Here is a 16,945-nt window from a genome sequence, read left to right as displayed (position 1 = left end):
TAATTGAAGAAGAGTTGGACAATAAAATAGTGCTGAAATGGGCCAATTATATATATATATATATATATGTACAAGACTTCTCTACTCGCCAAAAAGAAGCCCAAATAGACTAGAGGCTTCCTACGAAGCCCCAATTGTACAAGAAATTTCTGGAAAGTTCATTAGCTAAAAAAACCCAATCAGATGGCTCCAGAAAGAACAGGATATCTCCTCTGCCTACTATAAATATAACCTACGTCCCTGCTTCATGTCAACAAGAACAAGAAGCAAATTCTTAGCTACATTTGCCACAACAACCCAATACTAAAACCGTTTCCATTTCAGAACTAAAGCCCCTTAAGAAGGTTAAAGATGGCAATGATTCCAAGCATCTTCGGTAACCCAAGAAGCAACTTCTTCGAGCCCTTCTCCTCTTTCGACCTTTGGGATCTATTTAAAGACTCTCCATTTCCTACTTCATCTTCAATTCTGTCTCGTGAAAATTCTGCATTTGTCAATGCACGCGTAGACTGGAAGGAGACTCCAGAAGCTCATGTATTCAAAGCGGATCTCCCCGGACTTAAAAAAGAGGAAGTGAAAGTGGAAATTGAGGATGACAGAGTTCTTCAAATCAGCGGAGAAAGGAATGTGGAGAAGGAAGACAAGAATGATACTTGGCATCGTGTGGAGCGCAGCAGCGGCAAGTTCTTGAGGAGGTTTAGGCTGCCAGAGAATGCGAAGATGGATCAGGTTAAAGCTTCCATGGAGAATGGAGTTCTCACTGTCTCTGTTCCAAAACAGGAAGCAAAGAGACCTGATGTTAAGGCCATTGAGATTTCTGGTTGAGCTGTAAATCATATGGAACAAGAAGAAGAGATAACAAGGATGTTACTTCTGATCTTTACAAGTTAATGTTTGTTGGCAATATTATGTGTTTGATGTAATTTTTATCTCTTGAATAAAAATAATATATATCAGCTTTCATAATATGTTCTACAGCCTTTCTTATTCTGATGCGATTGACCTAACTGCTATGTGACAATGAAATTTCAGAGATATATAATATTAATTTACTTTTGCATGGTATCAATTTCCAAGTATTATACCGTTTACCCCTGTCACAGCTTTTCAGTATGTTATTTTTTCGTGATCAACTATGAGTGTATTTTTATTATGAATTTTGAGATTATATTATTTGTATTATACAACGGTAGCCTAATTTATATTGGTTGTTTTGTAAACTCTGTCTAACGTTCCTTTCTGTTTAGGGAAGGTTGAAGTGACCATTTTCTGCCACAAGGATGGTTGCTTCCTTTTTCCTGGAGCCTGTGATGAATAGTCCTGCACAGGCTTTTCTGCCTGTGTAGTGTTTGAGGCTCTCTTTCCTGCTGCGTTCAGGTCACAGTCTTCAACATTCCCCCTCAAGATGGGTTCGTAGAGGTTAATCGAACCCATTTTACTGAGAATGATTTTGTGACTATTTTTGTTGAGGGTTTTATAAAGATATCGGCCAGCTGATCTTGGCTTTTGACGAATGGTGTTTCAATTTCCCCTGATTGTACTTTTTCTTTGATGAAGTGACAATCCACTTCAATGTGCTTGGTACATTCATGAAACACTGGATTGAATGCAATGTGACGTGCTGCCTGATTGTCACAGTACATCTTCATAGATCCTTAACATTCGATCTTTTAAGTCCTGAAGGACTTGCTTGATCCAGATAAGCTCACTAGCTGTAGAGGCCATGGCTCGATACTTAGCTTCTGCACTTGACCTTGCCACAAAATTTTGTTTCTTGCTTTTCCAAGTCACCAAGTTTCCTCTTATGAAGGTGTAAAAACCTGTGGTTGATTTTCTATCACAGCTTTCTGCCTAATCTGCATCAGAGAAGCCAACTATGGTGTTAGTGTTGTTTTTCTTCATCCAGATTCCTTGCCCTGGAGTGCCCTTGAGATACCTAAGTATCCTGTCGATAGCTTCTGAGTGACTAGTACGGGGTGCGTGCATGAATTGGCTTACCATACTCACAGCGTATGCAATATCAGGCCTTATGACGGTTAGATAGATTAACTTCCCTACCAGATGCTGATATTGGCCTATGTCTGAGACAGGCTCACCATCTTCTAAATTAAGTCTAACATTGGTTTCACGAAGGCCTCCGAGCCTCAGGAAGTTACCAGAAGCTTCTTGCTTCATATTCAGAGCCCCATGGCCATGACCTAGAAATTACGAGGTGTCTCCTCTGCTGCTGCTGCCAAAAACTTCTGGCTAAAAACCCACGATCCAGAAATTACAGGATGTCTCTTATGCTGGTCGACTGCTCCATTTAAATGCCAAGCTTACTCCTACTCCATTGCATCAGAAAGAAGAAGAAAACATATTACCAAGAAAGCATTCTCCCTGCACTCAACCAACCAATTACGATAATGGCAATGATTCCAAGCTTCTTTGGTAACCCACGAAGCAACATCTTCGATCCCTTCTCTTATTTCGAGATCTGAGATCCATTTAAAGACCTCCCTTTTCATTCTTCATCTTCACTCGTCTCTCGTGAAAATCCTTTTGTGGATGCTCGCATAGACTGGAAGGAGACTCCAGAAGCTCATGTATTCAAGGCTGACCTTCCGGGACTTAAGAATGAGGAAATGAAAATGGAGATTGAAGATGCCAGGGTTCTTCAAATCAGCGGAGAAAGGAATGTGGAGAAGGAAGACAAGAGTGATACTTGGCATCGTGTGGAGCGCAGCAGCGACAAATTCTTAAGGAGGTTTAGACTGCCAGAGGATGCAAAGATGGATCAGGTTAAAGCTACTATGGAGAATGGAGTTCTCACTGTGACTGTTCCTTAGGAGGAAGTTAAGAAACCAAAGATTAAGGCTGTTGACATTTCTGGTTGAGCTATCGTTCCTTGTAAACATATGAAACACAGGATGGAAGAGATAAGAAGTAATTCAATCATTTTGAAAGTTTACAAGCAGTGTTTATCTGTATTATGTAAGTTTTCTCTGTTGATAAAAAATAATATCAGCTTTTCTATATGTTCTATTGCTTTGTTTCTTCTGATGGAAAAAAGAATTATAATCTTCCACAAGTTTTCTGATTCCATGATATTAAAGTTCTCCGAGTCATTTCTAATTATCTAATTTACTAATGGCAGCTTCAAGAAGATGAAGCTGAAACAGAAGCATACTGCTTCATATGCATTACAGTTTCAAAGCCTCTGAAACCCCCCTAACACATACACTTAACAACTGTTAGATTATATGAGTCAATAATCTGCTCTAAGATTTCAGTGATTTGTTTATATTCTTCACCCACAATTAGAGGAGCTGATTTTAGGTAATTAATTTAGTGATTATTTACTTTTATTTCCAGCTCTTGTTTTCTGTATATATACAGATTTGTATCAAGGCATGTATTACAGAAGTTAATATAATCTCATATTCTTTTCTTTATATTATTCTTTATCATTCTACATGGTATCAGATCATAGCTCTATACTTTAAATTTCTTTAGTCTCTTTTTGTTTGTTTGTATTTTTACTTTGTTTTTTTTTCTTTTGGCTTCTCATGTGATATCATACATTTTTATTACTTAATCCATTTGAAATTATACTTTCTAGAAATCAAGATTATAATCATTAGAGACATTACTGAAAATTTCACTTTTTTTAAACAAAAGGAGTGCAAAATAATTTATATTTTCAGGTCTGTGATATTTTAACTCATTTATTTCATGGAGAAATCTAATGTCTCATATTCAATTACTACTATCCTTAATTGGAAAAATTATGTTTTTTGGTCCCAAGAAATGTCAAGCTTTCTTCGAGAAAGAAAGCTATGGAGCTATGTTAATGGCGCTGCAATAAAACCAATCAAGGGCAAAGATGAGGAGCAATCCAAATATGTTCAGCAGTTTGAAGAATAGGACAATAAGAATCATCAAATTCTTACTTGGTTTCAAAACACTTGTAGCCCATCCATCAAGCTCCAGTTTGGACGCTTTGATACTGCAAAAGAGGTGTGAGAATTATTGTCGAAGCGTTATTCAATAACAAATGCCATTCACAGATTTCACCTTTACGGTACTCTTACTCGAATCATCAAAAATCAGGTTAGTCCATCAATGATTTTTTATCTGAAATGGCTGCTATTTTTTATTTGAAATGGCTGCTGCATGGGACCAATTATCATTGTCTGAACCATTTGGCATGATTCTCGTGATGCTGAACTCTATGCTAAACAGAGAAATGAATTTAGAGTTTATCGGTTCACTTTAGCTTTAAATGATGACTTTGAGTCAGTAAGGTCCTCTTTGTTACATATGGATCCTTTTCCAGATCTTGATGCTGTAGTTATAGAGTTATTGAACGAAGAAGCTCGTTTAATAAATTTGAAACCTTATCAGTCAGTCCTCTCTACTGATACAGTCCTAGCTACTACTGTATATTCGTAAAATAAAGGGAAAAACTGTAGGTACTGTCATAAAGATAGGCATCTTATTTTTGAATGTTTCAAGTTACAAGGCAAGCAAGGAAAGTACACCCAATCCTGATCCAAGTTTGGTAAGGCATTTACTCATACTTCTGCAGCTGCTACCATTGAGGAGGATTCTTCACCTGGTAATTCCTCATCTCTGAATGAGCTACTAAGCCAGATAGACATTGACACACTAAAACAAGCTCTAGCTCAATCCTTTATGGGTAACTCCACTTCCTCTGCCTTTTCTGCCACCAAAGGTAAAACTTCCTCTTGGTTCTTTGACTTTGGTTGTTGTAACCATATGACTGCAGATCCTCATTTATTCCAAACTAAAAATGTCATATTTTATGCTCTTGTTATACATACGGCTGATAATTCTTGTCTGTCTGTCAGCCATATGGGTCACATTGCTACTTCTAATTTGTCCTTACCATGCACTTTTCTTGTACCTAAGCTTTCATTAAATCTTATTTTTGTTGGACAACTTTATGAGAAAGGTTTTGACTTACATTTTTCTCATCATGGTTGTTATGTGTAGGATCCACAAACGGGGTAGATCCTTGGGACCGACTATAAAGTTGGTTATTTGTTTGAATTATCTTCTCTTCAACTCCCTTCACAAACAAATGTTGTCCCTTTTTCTGTATCTCAATGCGCTTATGTCTCCTCGTCAACTTGGCACTCTCGCCTTGGTCATGTTTCTTCTTTAGACTTAAATCTTTTATGTTCTAGCGGTTCTAGCGGTGCTTTAGGAAATATTAAATATCAAAATTTTGATTGTGCTTCTTATGAACTTGGAAAATAATATGCTTTACCTTTTAATAAAAGCCCTTTCTTTTCTTCTGCTATTTTTGATCTTGTGCATACTGACATTTTGGGGACCATCCCCTATAGCTGCAATGGGTGGTGCAATTTATTTTGTAATCCTTGTGGATGATTACTCTCGGTTTACCTGGATATACTTTCTTAAAAATCATTTTCAATTATATGAAATCTATGCTAACTTTGCTTTTTTTGTCAAAACTCAATTTTCTTGTAGCATAAAAACTCTTCGAACTGATAATGCCATGGAATACAAAGACTCTAAACTTTTACAACATTTGTCACAATATGGTACTGCCATCCAACGATCGTATCCAAAAACATCTCAACAAAATGGTCGTGCAAAGCGAAAACACAGACATATCTTGGATAGTGTTCGCACTCTTTTGACTTTGGCCGCTTGTCCTGAGCATTTCTGGGGCGAAGCTGCTCTCACAGCTGTTTATACCATTAATCGTGTCCCTTCTCCGATTATTGGTAATCAAACTCCTTATGAATGATTATATGGTACCGCTCCTGATTATACTCTACTTCATGTTTTTGGATGTGCTTGCTTTATTTTCTTACAGCCACATGAAGCACAAAATTAGAACTTCGTGCGCGTCTATGCTGCTTTTTGGGTTATGGAATCGAACATAAAGGTTATAGATGTTGGGACCCTATCTCTAAACTTCTGCATATTTCTCGGCATGTTACTTTTTGGGAACATAAAATATTTTCTATAGTCTCTGAGTTTCAAATGTCTACAGATAGTCCACCTTACTTATGTGATCCTTTCGCTGACTTATTTCCTGAAATACAAACTGTCCATAATGAAAATGAGGATTCTCCTCTTTCTCCTAACGTTGTTATTGCAAGACAAACAAATGACCAACCTATTGCCTATCCTGCAGGATCTAACACGTCTGAGGATTCTACATTACTAGAAACTCACTCAAATGATCTTCCTCCTAGAGTACACCAACCACCATCTTATCTCCGCGATTATCATTGTTATTCTACAATTATTACTTTACATTAACCTTCCTCTTATAAGGAAGTCAGTACTAATCCTCTTTGGCAGCAAGCTATGAAAGAAGAATTGCAGGCTTTAACAAAGACACAAACTTGGGATTTGGTGGAGCTTCCGGTTGATAAAGCTGTCATGGGATGCAAATGGGTTTATAAGAACAAAACTCGTGCTGATGGATCAATAGAACGTATAAAGCTCATTTGGTGGCCAAGGGCTTTACTTAAGAATATGGTATTGACTATGAAGAAACCTTTGCACCTATAGCTCGTCTTACTTCTATTCGAAGCCTTAATGTTGTAGCTGATATACAAAAATGGTCATTGTTCCAAATGGACGTAAAAAATGCTTTTCTTAATGGAAATCTCTCCGAAGAAGTCTACATGAAACCCCCGCCAGGTTATGATCATCCACCTAGTAAAGTTTGTTATCTTCGTAAAGCCTTATATGGTTTTATACAGGCTCCTCGTGCATGGTTTTCCAAATTTTGTTCCACAATTCGCAAATTTGGATTTACTTCTAGTTCGTATGATAATGCTTTGTCTCTTCGCAAAACGGATAAGAGATACACCCTTTTACTATTATATGTAGATGACATGATTGTTACAGGAGATGATTTGCAGGGAATTAAGCTGAAATAATTTCTCAACAAGCAGTTTGAGATGAAAGATCTTGGTCGTTTAAGTTACTTTCTTGGGATTGAAGTTTCATCTCACAGCTCAGGCTATTCCTTTTCTCAGGCAAAATATGCAACTGATCTCTTAACTCGTGCCAACCTGACAAATAATAAGACTTGCAATACTCCCCTTGAAGCTAATGTTAAGCTTTTACCGACAGATGGCACACTTTTGAATGATCCTACTCTTGACAGGCAATTGGTTTGAAGCCTTATTTATTTCACCGCCACTCGTCCAGACATAGCTCATGCAGTTCATATGGTTAGCTTCATGGCCGCCCTCATGATTCTCATTTCAGTATGATTTCTTGAATTCTTCGTTATATCAAGGGTACTTTGTTTCATGGCCTTCACTATTCTTCACAATCCTTACTAATATTGCATGCATTCTTAGACGTTGATTGGGCAGGAGATCCTACTGATAGAAGATCTACGACTGGCTACTATTTTTTTGGAGATTCTCTCATCTCTTGGCGGAGTAAAAAGCAAATAGTAGTTTCCCGCTCGAGTATGGAGGTGAAATATAGGCCCCTTGCTGACACAACTTCCGAGCTTTGTTGGTTGCGATTGTTGTTACAGGACATGAGAGTTTCACAATCTAATGCCACAAATATTTACTGTGACAATCGCAGTGCCATACAAATTGCTCGTAATGATGTTTTCCATGAGCGCACTAAACATATTGAGATTGATTGTCACTTCATCCGGCATCATCTCATCAATGGCACTCTTCAACTCTCTCCTGTGTCTTTTATTAATCAGACAGCTAACATTTTTATTAAAGCTCACCCACCTGGTCGCTTTCATGACTTATCTTGCAAACTCAATTTAGCAAATTCTTTGCCATCTTGAGTTTGAGGGAGGATGTTAGATTATATTAGTCAATAATCTACTCCAAGATTTTAGTAATTTGTTTATATTCTTGACCCACAATTAGAGGGGCTGATTTTAGGTGATTGATTTAGTGATTATTTATTTTTATTTCTAGCTCTTGTTTTCTGTATATATACAGACCTGTACCAAGGCATGTATTACAAAAGTTAATACAATCTCATATTCTTCTCTTCATATTATTCTTTATCATTCTACAACAACTAAGGATCACTGAATATTACCTGAAAATTTAAATGTAAGCATAAACACTAAGGCAATGCGCACTGTATATATAGTTGATTGTGCAATATATAAAATTAAATAATTATCAACAGACTCTGCTGTATAAGCTTTTCATGATATCAATTCTCAAGTATCATCTCATTTTTCCCTGCCACTGCTTTTCAGTAGCAAGATGACACTCGAACAAAACAACCCATGTAGCCTTATAAATTTGCGTTCTCTTCTAATGATGCATCTTTTGTTTTTGCACCTCAATGGAATTGCAGGCAGCTTCTTCAGTTGTTTATTGCCTAATGTGCGTGAATGGGGTTGGATGTAATATTTATATGATTGAAAAGTTATAAAATTTTAGATTAATTTATATAAAATATCAATTCAATGAATGGATTCAAAATACTCTTACTGCGTATATGGATCAGGAGAAGATATTGAAACATTAATTTGAAAGAGATGATGAAAGTAAGAGTTCATTTTGGTCATGGTACTAGAAAATGGAATCCGATAAAGGTACCTTATATTTCTGCAAAGCGAATAAATAACTATTTTCCTCATTCATAAAAAAGTTTATTTGAAATCATAACATAAAATATAGAAGATACTTTTTAAATATCTTTCTTTGATTTCATGAAAATCAATTTATTATTATTATGTATACCTATATAAAATTTATATAGCCTTGATCATAAAATATTTATTATTTGTTGAACCTTGTGAATTGCGTGAAAGTAAGATACTCTAAATTCGAGAGTCCAAAATTTTTATAAAACATTCTTGATGAAAAAAAGATGTGAATGAAAGATCCTATGTTTCTATCTCAATGTGTCACATTGATAAATAAAAATTTTATCCTTAAACTTTTTATTATATATTAAATTTGTGCTAAAATTAAAGTAATTATTTTGTTATAAAATTAATATTATTTCCACTAAAATTAATAATTTTACTATAGCATAATTAGAAAAGAAAATTAATCTCGCATGAGTTTCATATTCTGTAAAAACAATTTGAAGACAAAACTATAATTTTATTTATCAACTTAGTATTTTGACTGTATTATTTTTAGAAGTAGAAATATAATAACTAATTTTATAAAAATACAAAAGTGATTTTAATATAATAAAACAACATAAAGGATAACTCTTATATATATATATTCATGGAAAATTTGAGCAAATGAAGCATTAATTTATCTTTTAGTTGACTCTATATATTCTATTAAATCTTCATAACTTAAATATATTTTGACTCTTGAAAATTTTTCTAAATATTTCATAATCATGTAAGTTATATTTGTATTTTTTATATTTAAGTACATGATTATATTAAATAAATATTAACAATATCACAATATAAAATATTTATATCTATATATTATGTTTTTTTATTATGATATATACATCTATATTAGTCTAGATTATTGTACATAAAAATTAAGAAGAATGATTAGTGTAATAAGCCTAAAATCCAATAGTGGTGAAATGAAGCCTATTATATATGCAAAAGACTTCCCCAATCGCAAGATGGAAGCCCAATCAGACTAGAGGCTTCTTGCAAAGCCTCAATGCTACAAGAATTTACTAGAAAGTTCATCGTCTAAAACCCAATCAGATGCCTCCAGAAAGGACAGGAGATCTCCTCTGCCTGCTATAAATGTCCAACCTATCTTCTTGCTTCATGTCAAGAGAAGAACAAGAGCCAATCTATAGCTATATCTGCAGGAACAACCCAAAACTAAACAGCCTTCATTTTAAACTAAAACCCCTTCAGAATTAAAAGATGGCAATGATTCCGAGCTTCTTTGGTAACCCAAGAAGCAACATTTTCGATCCCTTCTCCTCTTTCGATCTTTGGGATCCATTCAAAGACTTCCCCTTTCCTTCATCTTCACTCGTGTCTCGTGAAAATTCTGCTTTTGTGAATGCTCGCATGGACTGGAAGGAGACTCCAGAAGCTCATGTATTCAAGGCTGACCTTCCGGGACTTAAGAAGGAGGAAGTGAAAGTGGAGATTGAAGATGACAGGGTTCTTCAAATCAGCGGAGAAAGGAATGTGGAGAAGGAAGACAAGAGTGATACTTGGCATCGTGTGGAGCGCAGCAGTGGCAAGTTCTTGAGGAGGTTTAGGCTGCCAGAGGATGCGAAGATGGATCAGGTTAAAGCTTCAATGGAGGATGGTGTTCTGACAGTGACTGTTCCTAAAGAAGAAGTCAAGAAACCTGATGTTAAGGCTATTGAAATTTCTGGTTGAGATACTGTTTCTTGTAAATCATATATATGACTAAATTACCTGCTCCTGAAGTGTTGTCTGCTTAATTTTGTGTTTTACAGGTTATGCTTGTTTAGTTTATGTGTGATGCAGGTACTGAGGTTGTATTTAATGTAATGTTTGTCCGTTGAGCTAATAAAAATAGCAGCTGTTTTTGTAAATCATAATTGTGTTTAGTAATTCTGATGTGAATAAACAAACTATAATTGAGACGATGGAACAATACAGAGAAGCTTTGCACACATGCAATTACAGAAAGCATTGATTATTAGTTTTGCTTGATTCAAAATTCTAGTTATATTTCAACGATATGTATTAAAGGTAGTAAATATTAGTCTTAATTTCTGGACCTCTGTTTCTTTATTAGGTCAAGTCGTAAGTTTCTCAGGTTCCCTGCTGAATATTACCTCCATTCTGAGTCATGTTGCTTTTCTGCTACATTCTGCAGCAAGTGAATACAACTCCTCTGCAATTGGTGAAAAAAGAAGAAAATATATGACTCGCGATTCACTCGGGTTCCGGGCCATAATCATTATGTAAGAGAGATGGCCGAGTGATTCAAGGCATAGTATTGGAATTGCTATGTAAGCTTTTGTTTACCGAGAGTTTGAATCTCTTTCTTTTCATATCTTCATCTAATTTATCAATGTTATGCTGTGTTCGGGACGGACGAATTGCTTCCGAAAAGAAATTTATTGATTATCTCCTAATTAATTGGACTGTAGATCCGATGATTTATTTTACAGGCGAGATCTCTGGTTGAAGTCCAGAAACCTTTCCAAATTTACTTACAAATTTATATAAAGAAAAAGAAAATGAGAACACACGAAATGCTCATTTACAGATTATAAACACAGACATAACCAAAGATTTCAACTGCAAGAATTCAAGTTCTAATCAGCTTTAGGAAAAAAAAAAGAAGAGAATTATTACATTTCTATCTCGATTGTCATTTCCAATCTTTGCTCAAGCAGTCTAAACCCATCTTCCTCTTCAGATTCCCCCCAAACAAAGAAACGTACGAGCTGGTGCAACAAAATCGTGCTTTAACTTGGTGAGTTGGGTAATCGAGGAACTAATGAATCTTTTTCCAAGATGCATATGAAATTGCCAACAAGCCTGGAGTAGTTAGGCAGGAGCTACCCATTTCTCCCCCCACAGGGTGTATCAGTGTTTATTAATTTGGATAAAGATGAAAAAAAATTAAAATTTATCTTTTTTATTGTTACATTTTAAATATACATTACAAAATATAATATATGAATTGCAACTTTTTATTTATGAAATTATAAGATAATTTATGTTTTACCTTATCAATTTTTATAATTCAACGGTCAAAATTTTATTTGATTGATTTTATTACCATTCATTATAACTCTTTAAATTTTTAACTATTTATAATAAAAATAATGACTAATTGATTGAATATTTTAAACTTTAGGCTTAAGTCTTTTTACATTAAGAAATTAAGCATAAGATATGTGTTGAATTGACTAGTTTTTTCATGTATATATATATATATATATATATATATATATAATATTCAATTCACTAATTTTTTCTTTTATTCATTCTAAGCTTCAAACACATTATTTCTTTATAAATTATAATTTATACTTATTTTATTTATTTATTCATATATAATTTCTTATTTTTATTTATTTTTATAAAAAATAATATAGTTAAATGAAATAAGTTATTAACGATGAATCAAATTGAATTTGAAACGAAAAAAAATAACCATAGATTTATGAAAAGAGAGAATAATAATGTTTATCTTTTTATTCTACAGATTAATGTAAATATACATAAGATTGCATTTGTTAAAAAATTAACATGCAATTAAAGATTAAATTAAGATTTTATTTTTTTTATTATTGTTTAAGTATAATAAAATAAAAATTGAACCTGTTTAGTTTAAGTCAATTAAAATATATAATATTTATAAAGTAAACAAAATTCTTTTAAAAAATGAAAAAGGTCATTAATTAAATTTAAATTTTAAATAATGTTAAATGATATTAAACAGAAATATAAAACTTTTTAATCCAAAGTTAAGACTTTAATAGAATCGCTTATTTATTAATATATTATTTATTTTACTTGTTATTATAGGTAAAAAAGCACGTGATACCGGTCCCGTGTCTAGAACATTCTTTCACCAGAAGAATCTAGCATAACTAGAGACTGCACGAAAAGTCCAGAATGCCCCTCCGTCTCCTACAAATATCCACCATTTCCGTCTCCGCCCTCTCGTAGTCCTGACAAAAAAGCTCTCCTGATTCGAAGCATTATCTGCTTTCTTCTTCACTTTCCTTTCCAAATCTTTGAAAAAAGAAAAAGAAAATGTCTCTGACTCCATTCTTCAGCAGCCGAAGAAACAACATCTTCGATCCATTCTCACTTGACATGTGGGATCCATTCAAAGACTTCCCCTTCCCTTCTTTCCCCTCATCATCATCATCATCGCTGTTCCCTGATGGAAACTCTGCTTATGTTAACACACGCATAGACTGGAAAGAAACCCCACAGTCTCACATCTTTAAGGCTGATCTTCCTGGTCTTAGGAAAGAAGAAGTCAAAGTTGAGATTGAGGATAACAATGTTCTTCAAATCAGCGGCGAGAAGCATGTGGAAAAGGAAGACAAGAATGACACTTGGCATCGTGTTGAACGCAGCAGCGGTAAGTTCTTGAGGAGGTTTAGGCTGCCCGAGAATGCTAAGATGGATCAAATTAAAGCTTCTATGGAGAATGGTGTCCTTACTGTTACTGTTCCAAAAGTTGAGGTCAAGAAACCTGAGGTTAAGTCTATTGAGATTTCTGGTTAATGGGTTTTTGAAATTAGTGTCGACGTGAGTGTTTAGAGTTCTGTCTTAGGTGTTTGATGAAATTTAAGGTTTGGTTGTGAATGTAGTGGGTCTTTTTGTGGATATATCCTATGAAATGAAAATGTGTTCCTTGTAGATTTTGCCTAATCTTACAAACATCTTGTTTCTATGGTTATATGAATCATGATCCTGAAAAAACAGTATATTAACTGTGCAATACGATACAGAGATCAATCTTCTTGTTCAAATCCATAGCACTCCGTCTCAATTTCCCTTTCTGTTACACTCGTGATTGGCATCCTCACAGCGCTTTCTGGTTTAATGGAAGGATCTATGCTGTTTTAAGTCTTGTAATTCATTTCTTTAATACATAATGAGCACAAAATTTGCAAGTTCTGAAAATTATATGAGCAAGCTAGCATTACAGAATTTGTTCAAAGTATCAGGCAGAACCACCATTTCTATAGAGAGTTCAACTTACAGCAGCACATTGCTTCATCATATGCCAAGCCCCAAGCCATTTCAGCTAATTCTTTCGCATCCATGGAAATAACTGACTGATTTGGAAATTTGCCTGTAAGCCATTTGATGCAGCTGGCGTCCTCATCAATCATTCTACTAGAGGAAGCTAGTGCAAATTTATGCTAGAGTTTTATTAAGCACGGAACCTGGTAAGTTGGTATTGTTGCTGGTGCTGGGCGGTTACATGATATAGGATGGTTGAAAATATTCTGACATTGAGTGCATTTGCTGTCAATTCCATCAAGCTTATGAAGTTCTGAAATGATGGGTAGATCCAGAACCTGAGAGGATGAAGTCCAGTCACCATGTCCTGCAATATATGATACGTATCAGCTGATTATTAAATAGCAGTTGCTGTATTGTTCTACAGCATTTTCTTTTTCTCAATAAATATGAAATTTCAACTTGAAACATGTAAATTCATCTAAATTCGATAAATTTTTTATGTTTTAGCTATACTGAGGTTAATAGTCTCTGATTATATCTCTTTTTTAAGGATTCATTGGTTAGATGAAGTTGTCTGTTATAATCGCAAGTTATAATCTGCAAATGCCCCCGAGTCTCACGAAAGAACCCAACATTCAAGTCAATATAGGCAAATCCATTTTCTTGAATATCATCTTATCAACATCAAAGCAAAGCATAGATGAAAGCCTGTCACAGCACCTGAACCATTGAATTTCCCCGTTACAAAGAAACCCTGTTAAGAATCCAAGTTGATTTGTAATAGCCTGGGTGTCATCCATTGTGAATTCATCTGCTACATCTGTTAATTGCCAAGTCCAAGAATCGGTTTCTGATAAATAAATGAAAATTCCAATGAGATAATAAGCTAAATAGTCATCTTCATCGGACAGATAAAAAATAAGTGCAGTGCAGTGATATTCCAGGATCAAATGCTAACCAAACAGATATCAAATCATTCTGACAATTGAAACAAGAACCAGGGGTTCTCATTTCTTTCTTTTTCCTTTCCTGTTTCCTGGGTTGACCACTAGCAGGACTACATATAAAATATCGCAGGAATAATGATGTGCTTGCTGCTACGGACAATAAGCTAGAGCGGCACAGGAGCAATCAATCCCTTGCAGCATTGAAATATTCTTGCTAGCTCGAGGAACCTTCAGAATCATATAGATCGAGTTAATAATCGAAAATCTTATGCCACTAAGACCTAATAGAACCCTCATGCCTTACATTTTCTATGGTGATAAGGCCAAAACCAGAAGAAACCATGGATTATGAATTATTCACAGATGGGGGCATGCTACTGCTACTGCTACTGCTGCTGCTACTGCTACAGCCACAGCTACAGCAACAAGAAGAAAAAAGAGCGCTAGTGTCTATCTTGACGGCATCTCGTTTCTCCAAAAAGTGGATGAGCCGATTAATTATGGTGATCGGTTTATCACCACATCATCGACCTAGTTTCAATGGATAAGAATTAGATATTCTTGTTTAATCAAAGTTGGCATAATAATAATAATAATAATGATACTAAAATCACATACTAATTTAATTTCACTCCTTGACACTCTTTCTTGATCTTATTCTACCATTTGATTCTTAATTAAAAAAATACAATAATATATATAAGAAAAAGATCTATTATTACAATTTAATAAAATATCTTTATTTATAAAGATGAAACCAGTATAAAAATAATGAGCAGATTTTTAATGTAAAAATGTAATAGTTAATTTTAATAATGAGAGAAATGTTAAAAATAATCATTAAAGATAAACGGAATTATTGGTGCAATATAACAAAACTCAGAGACATTAAAATATTTAATCTTTTATTTATTATTAAGCCCAGGAAAGATGACAGAGTGCTTCAGAGTAGTGGACAGAAGAATGTGGAGAAGGAAGACAAGAATGATACTTGGCATCGTGTGGAGCGTAGCCATGGCAGGTTCTTGAGGAAGTTCAGGCTGCCGGAGAATGCGAAGATGGGTCAGGTTAAAGTTTAATGGAGAATGGAGTTCTAACTGTTACTGTTCCTAAAGAGGAAGTCAAGAAACCTGATGTTGAGGCTATTTAGATTTCTGGTTGAGTTAGTGTTTCTTGTAAATCATATGGCAAGCAATGCATCAGAGAGAGAAAAAAAAAAAAGAAGAAGAAAAGTTGTTTCGTTAATTTTGGATGCTAAAGGTTATGTTTATCTATTTTATGTGAGGTAGTGTTTGATGTAACGTTTGTTTGCTGATCTAATAAATAAAAGCAGCTTGCTTTTCTTTATTCTGATGTGATAAGCAAATTACAAGGAAGGATAGGATCTATTTTTCAGAAAACTTATATATGATTGTTGTTCGAGACACTCCATCCTGTTAGAAGTGTGGGTGAAATTTAGATACAGAAGCATCAAATATTGGAGCTGGTGCTTGAATCAATATTCTGCTTCTTTTTCAACAATAAGAATAAAGGGTACTGTTTGATCACTATTCAAAGGTTAATCCAACAGTCAGAAAAGAACTATTTGCTCCCTTCTCCCATTTCTTTTCTTCTTATTGATATGAATTCAGTACTCTTGAAGGAAGGAAGATTATATGGTATTTGAAGTTCATTTTTCTGAATTGATTATATCAAGTCTTGATAATCGCAGATTCTCTGCTACTTCTCCTTTGATCACAGAGACAAACATAACGAGAATCCTCTATACATTAACAGAAAAAGAAATATACAGGGTACCTCCTTGTTATATGCCATTTTATCCTATTGGAGAATTCTATTTTAGCTAAACATTATAGATTGAAAGCCATTGAAGGTCAAATCACCTTTACAATTGGTACCATATTCGCAACTTCAGGGACTTGCCACAGCTTTTCCATTGCCGTTGTTGCTCATACTGTCAAACTCCATCTACGTCTTCAAAGTCTCCCCAACAAAAAGACATGAGCTTGTTCAACAAGAAGATAGAAAATTTATTTTTCTTGCTTCAAGTACATATGATAACGTAGGAAATAAATGAATCTTTTTCCAGGATGCTGCAATGATCATTGCCAAGAACACTGGAGTAGTCAGGCATGCAGGAGCCACCCTTTTCACCCACCATGGTAACCTTGTCCTTTTGTATCATCTCAAGATGTTGGATTAACATAATATTCTTAACACTGGAATCACTGATCAACATTCGAAGCGACACAAGAATCCTCGGATCCAATGAAAAGCACATTGTCTAAACACTGTCACCTGTGTATGAAGCCATGTACTGATGGCCTAATACCTTGTCTAAAACTACCCCATT

The 16,945-nt window shown here is 34.7% G+C and overlaps 3 protein-coding genes, 1 long non-coding RNA gene and 1 pseudogene across 5 annotated transcripts; 4 read left to right on the top strand and 1 right to left on the bottom strand.

Annotated features, from left to right (window-relative positions):
* Positions 1-231: 231 nt before the first annotated feature.
* Positions 232-975, top strand: LOC107260736 (17.5 kDa class I heat shock protein-like). The gene has a single exon (XM_048376661.1). It carries the CDS (start codon positions 352-354, stop codon positions 823-825), a length of 474 nt encoding a protein of 157 aa, XP_048232618.1. The 5' UTR covers positions 232-351; the 3' UTR covers positions 826-975.
* A 1,430-nt stretch (positions 976-2,405) lies between these two features.
* LOC8279800 lies at positions 2,406-2,911 on the top strand (annotated as a pseudogene).
* Positions 2,912-9,738: 6,827 nt separating this feature from the next.
* Positions 9,739-10,509, top strand: LOC8279801 (17.3 kDa class I heat shock protein-like). The gene has a single exon (XM_048370485.1). It carries the CDS (start codon positions 9,860-9,862, stop codon positions 10,328-10,330), a length of 471 nt encoding a protein of 156 aa, XP_048226442.1. The 5' UTR covers positions 9,739-9,859; the 3' UTR covers positions 10,331-10,509.
* Positions 10,510-12,582: 2,073 nt separating this feature from the next.
* LOC8279802 (18.1 kDa class I heat shock protein) lies at positions 12,583-13,312 on the top strand. Its single transcript, XM_002520416.4, has one exon. It carries the CDS (start codon positions 12,695-12,697, stop codon positions 13,175-13,177), a length of 483 nt encoding a protein of 160 aa, XP_002520462.1. The 5' UTR covers positions 12,583-12,694; the 3' UTR covers positions 13,178-13,312.
* A 69-nt stretch (positions 13,313-13,381) lies between these two features.
* Positions 13,382-15,224, bottom strand: LOC125371363. Of its 2 annotated transcripts, XR_007217693.1 has the most exons (4): positions 14,897-15,224; positions 14,604-14,820; positions 14,366-14,495; positions 13,382-14,009 (listed from the first exon to the last, which is right to left on the bottom strand). It is a non-coding gene; the product is annotated as an uncharacterized LOC125371363 (long non-coding RNA). The 2 variants fall into 2 exon arrangements; XR_007217692.1 differs by having other exon boundaries at positions 14,604-15,224.
* Between the last annotated feature and the right edge of the window lie 1,721 nt (positions 15,225-16,945).

The sequence above is a fragment of the Ricinus communis genome, chromosome 1 (genome assembly GCF_019578655.1).
Source record: "Ricinus communis isolate WT05 ecotype wild-type chromosome 1, ASM1957865v1, whole genome shotgun sequence".
NCBI classification, from domain to species: domain Eukaryota; kingdom Viridiplantae; phylum Streptophyta; class Magnoliopsida; order Malpighiales; family Euphorbiaceae; genus Ricinus; species Ricinus communis.
This window is presented reverse-complemented; position numbering and strand designations above follow the sequence as displayed.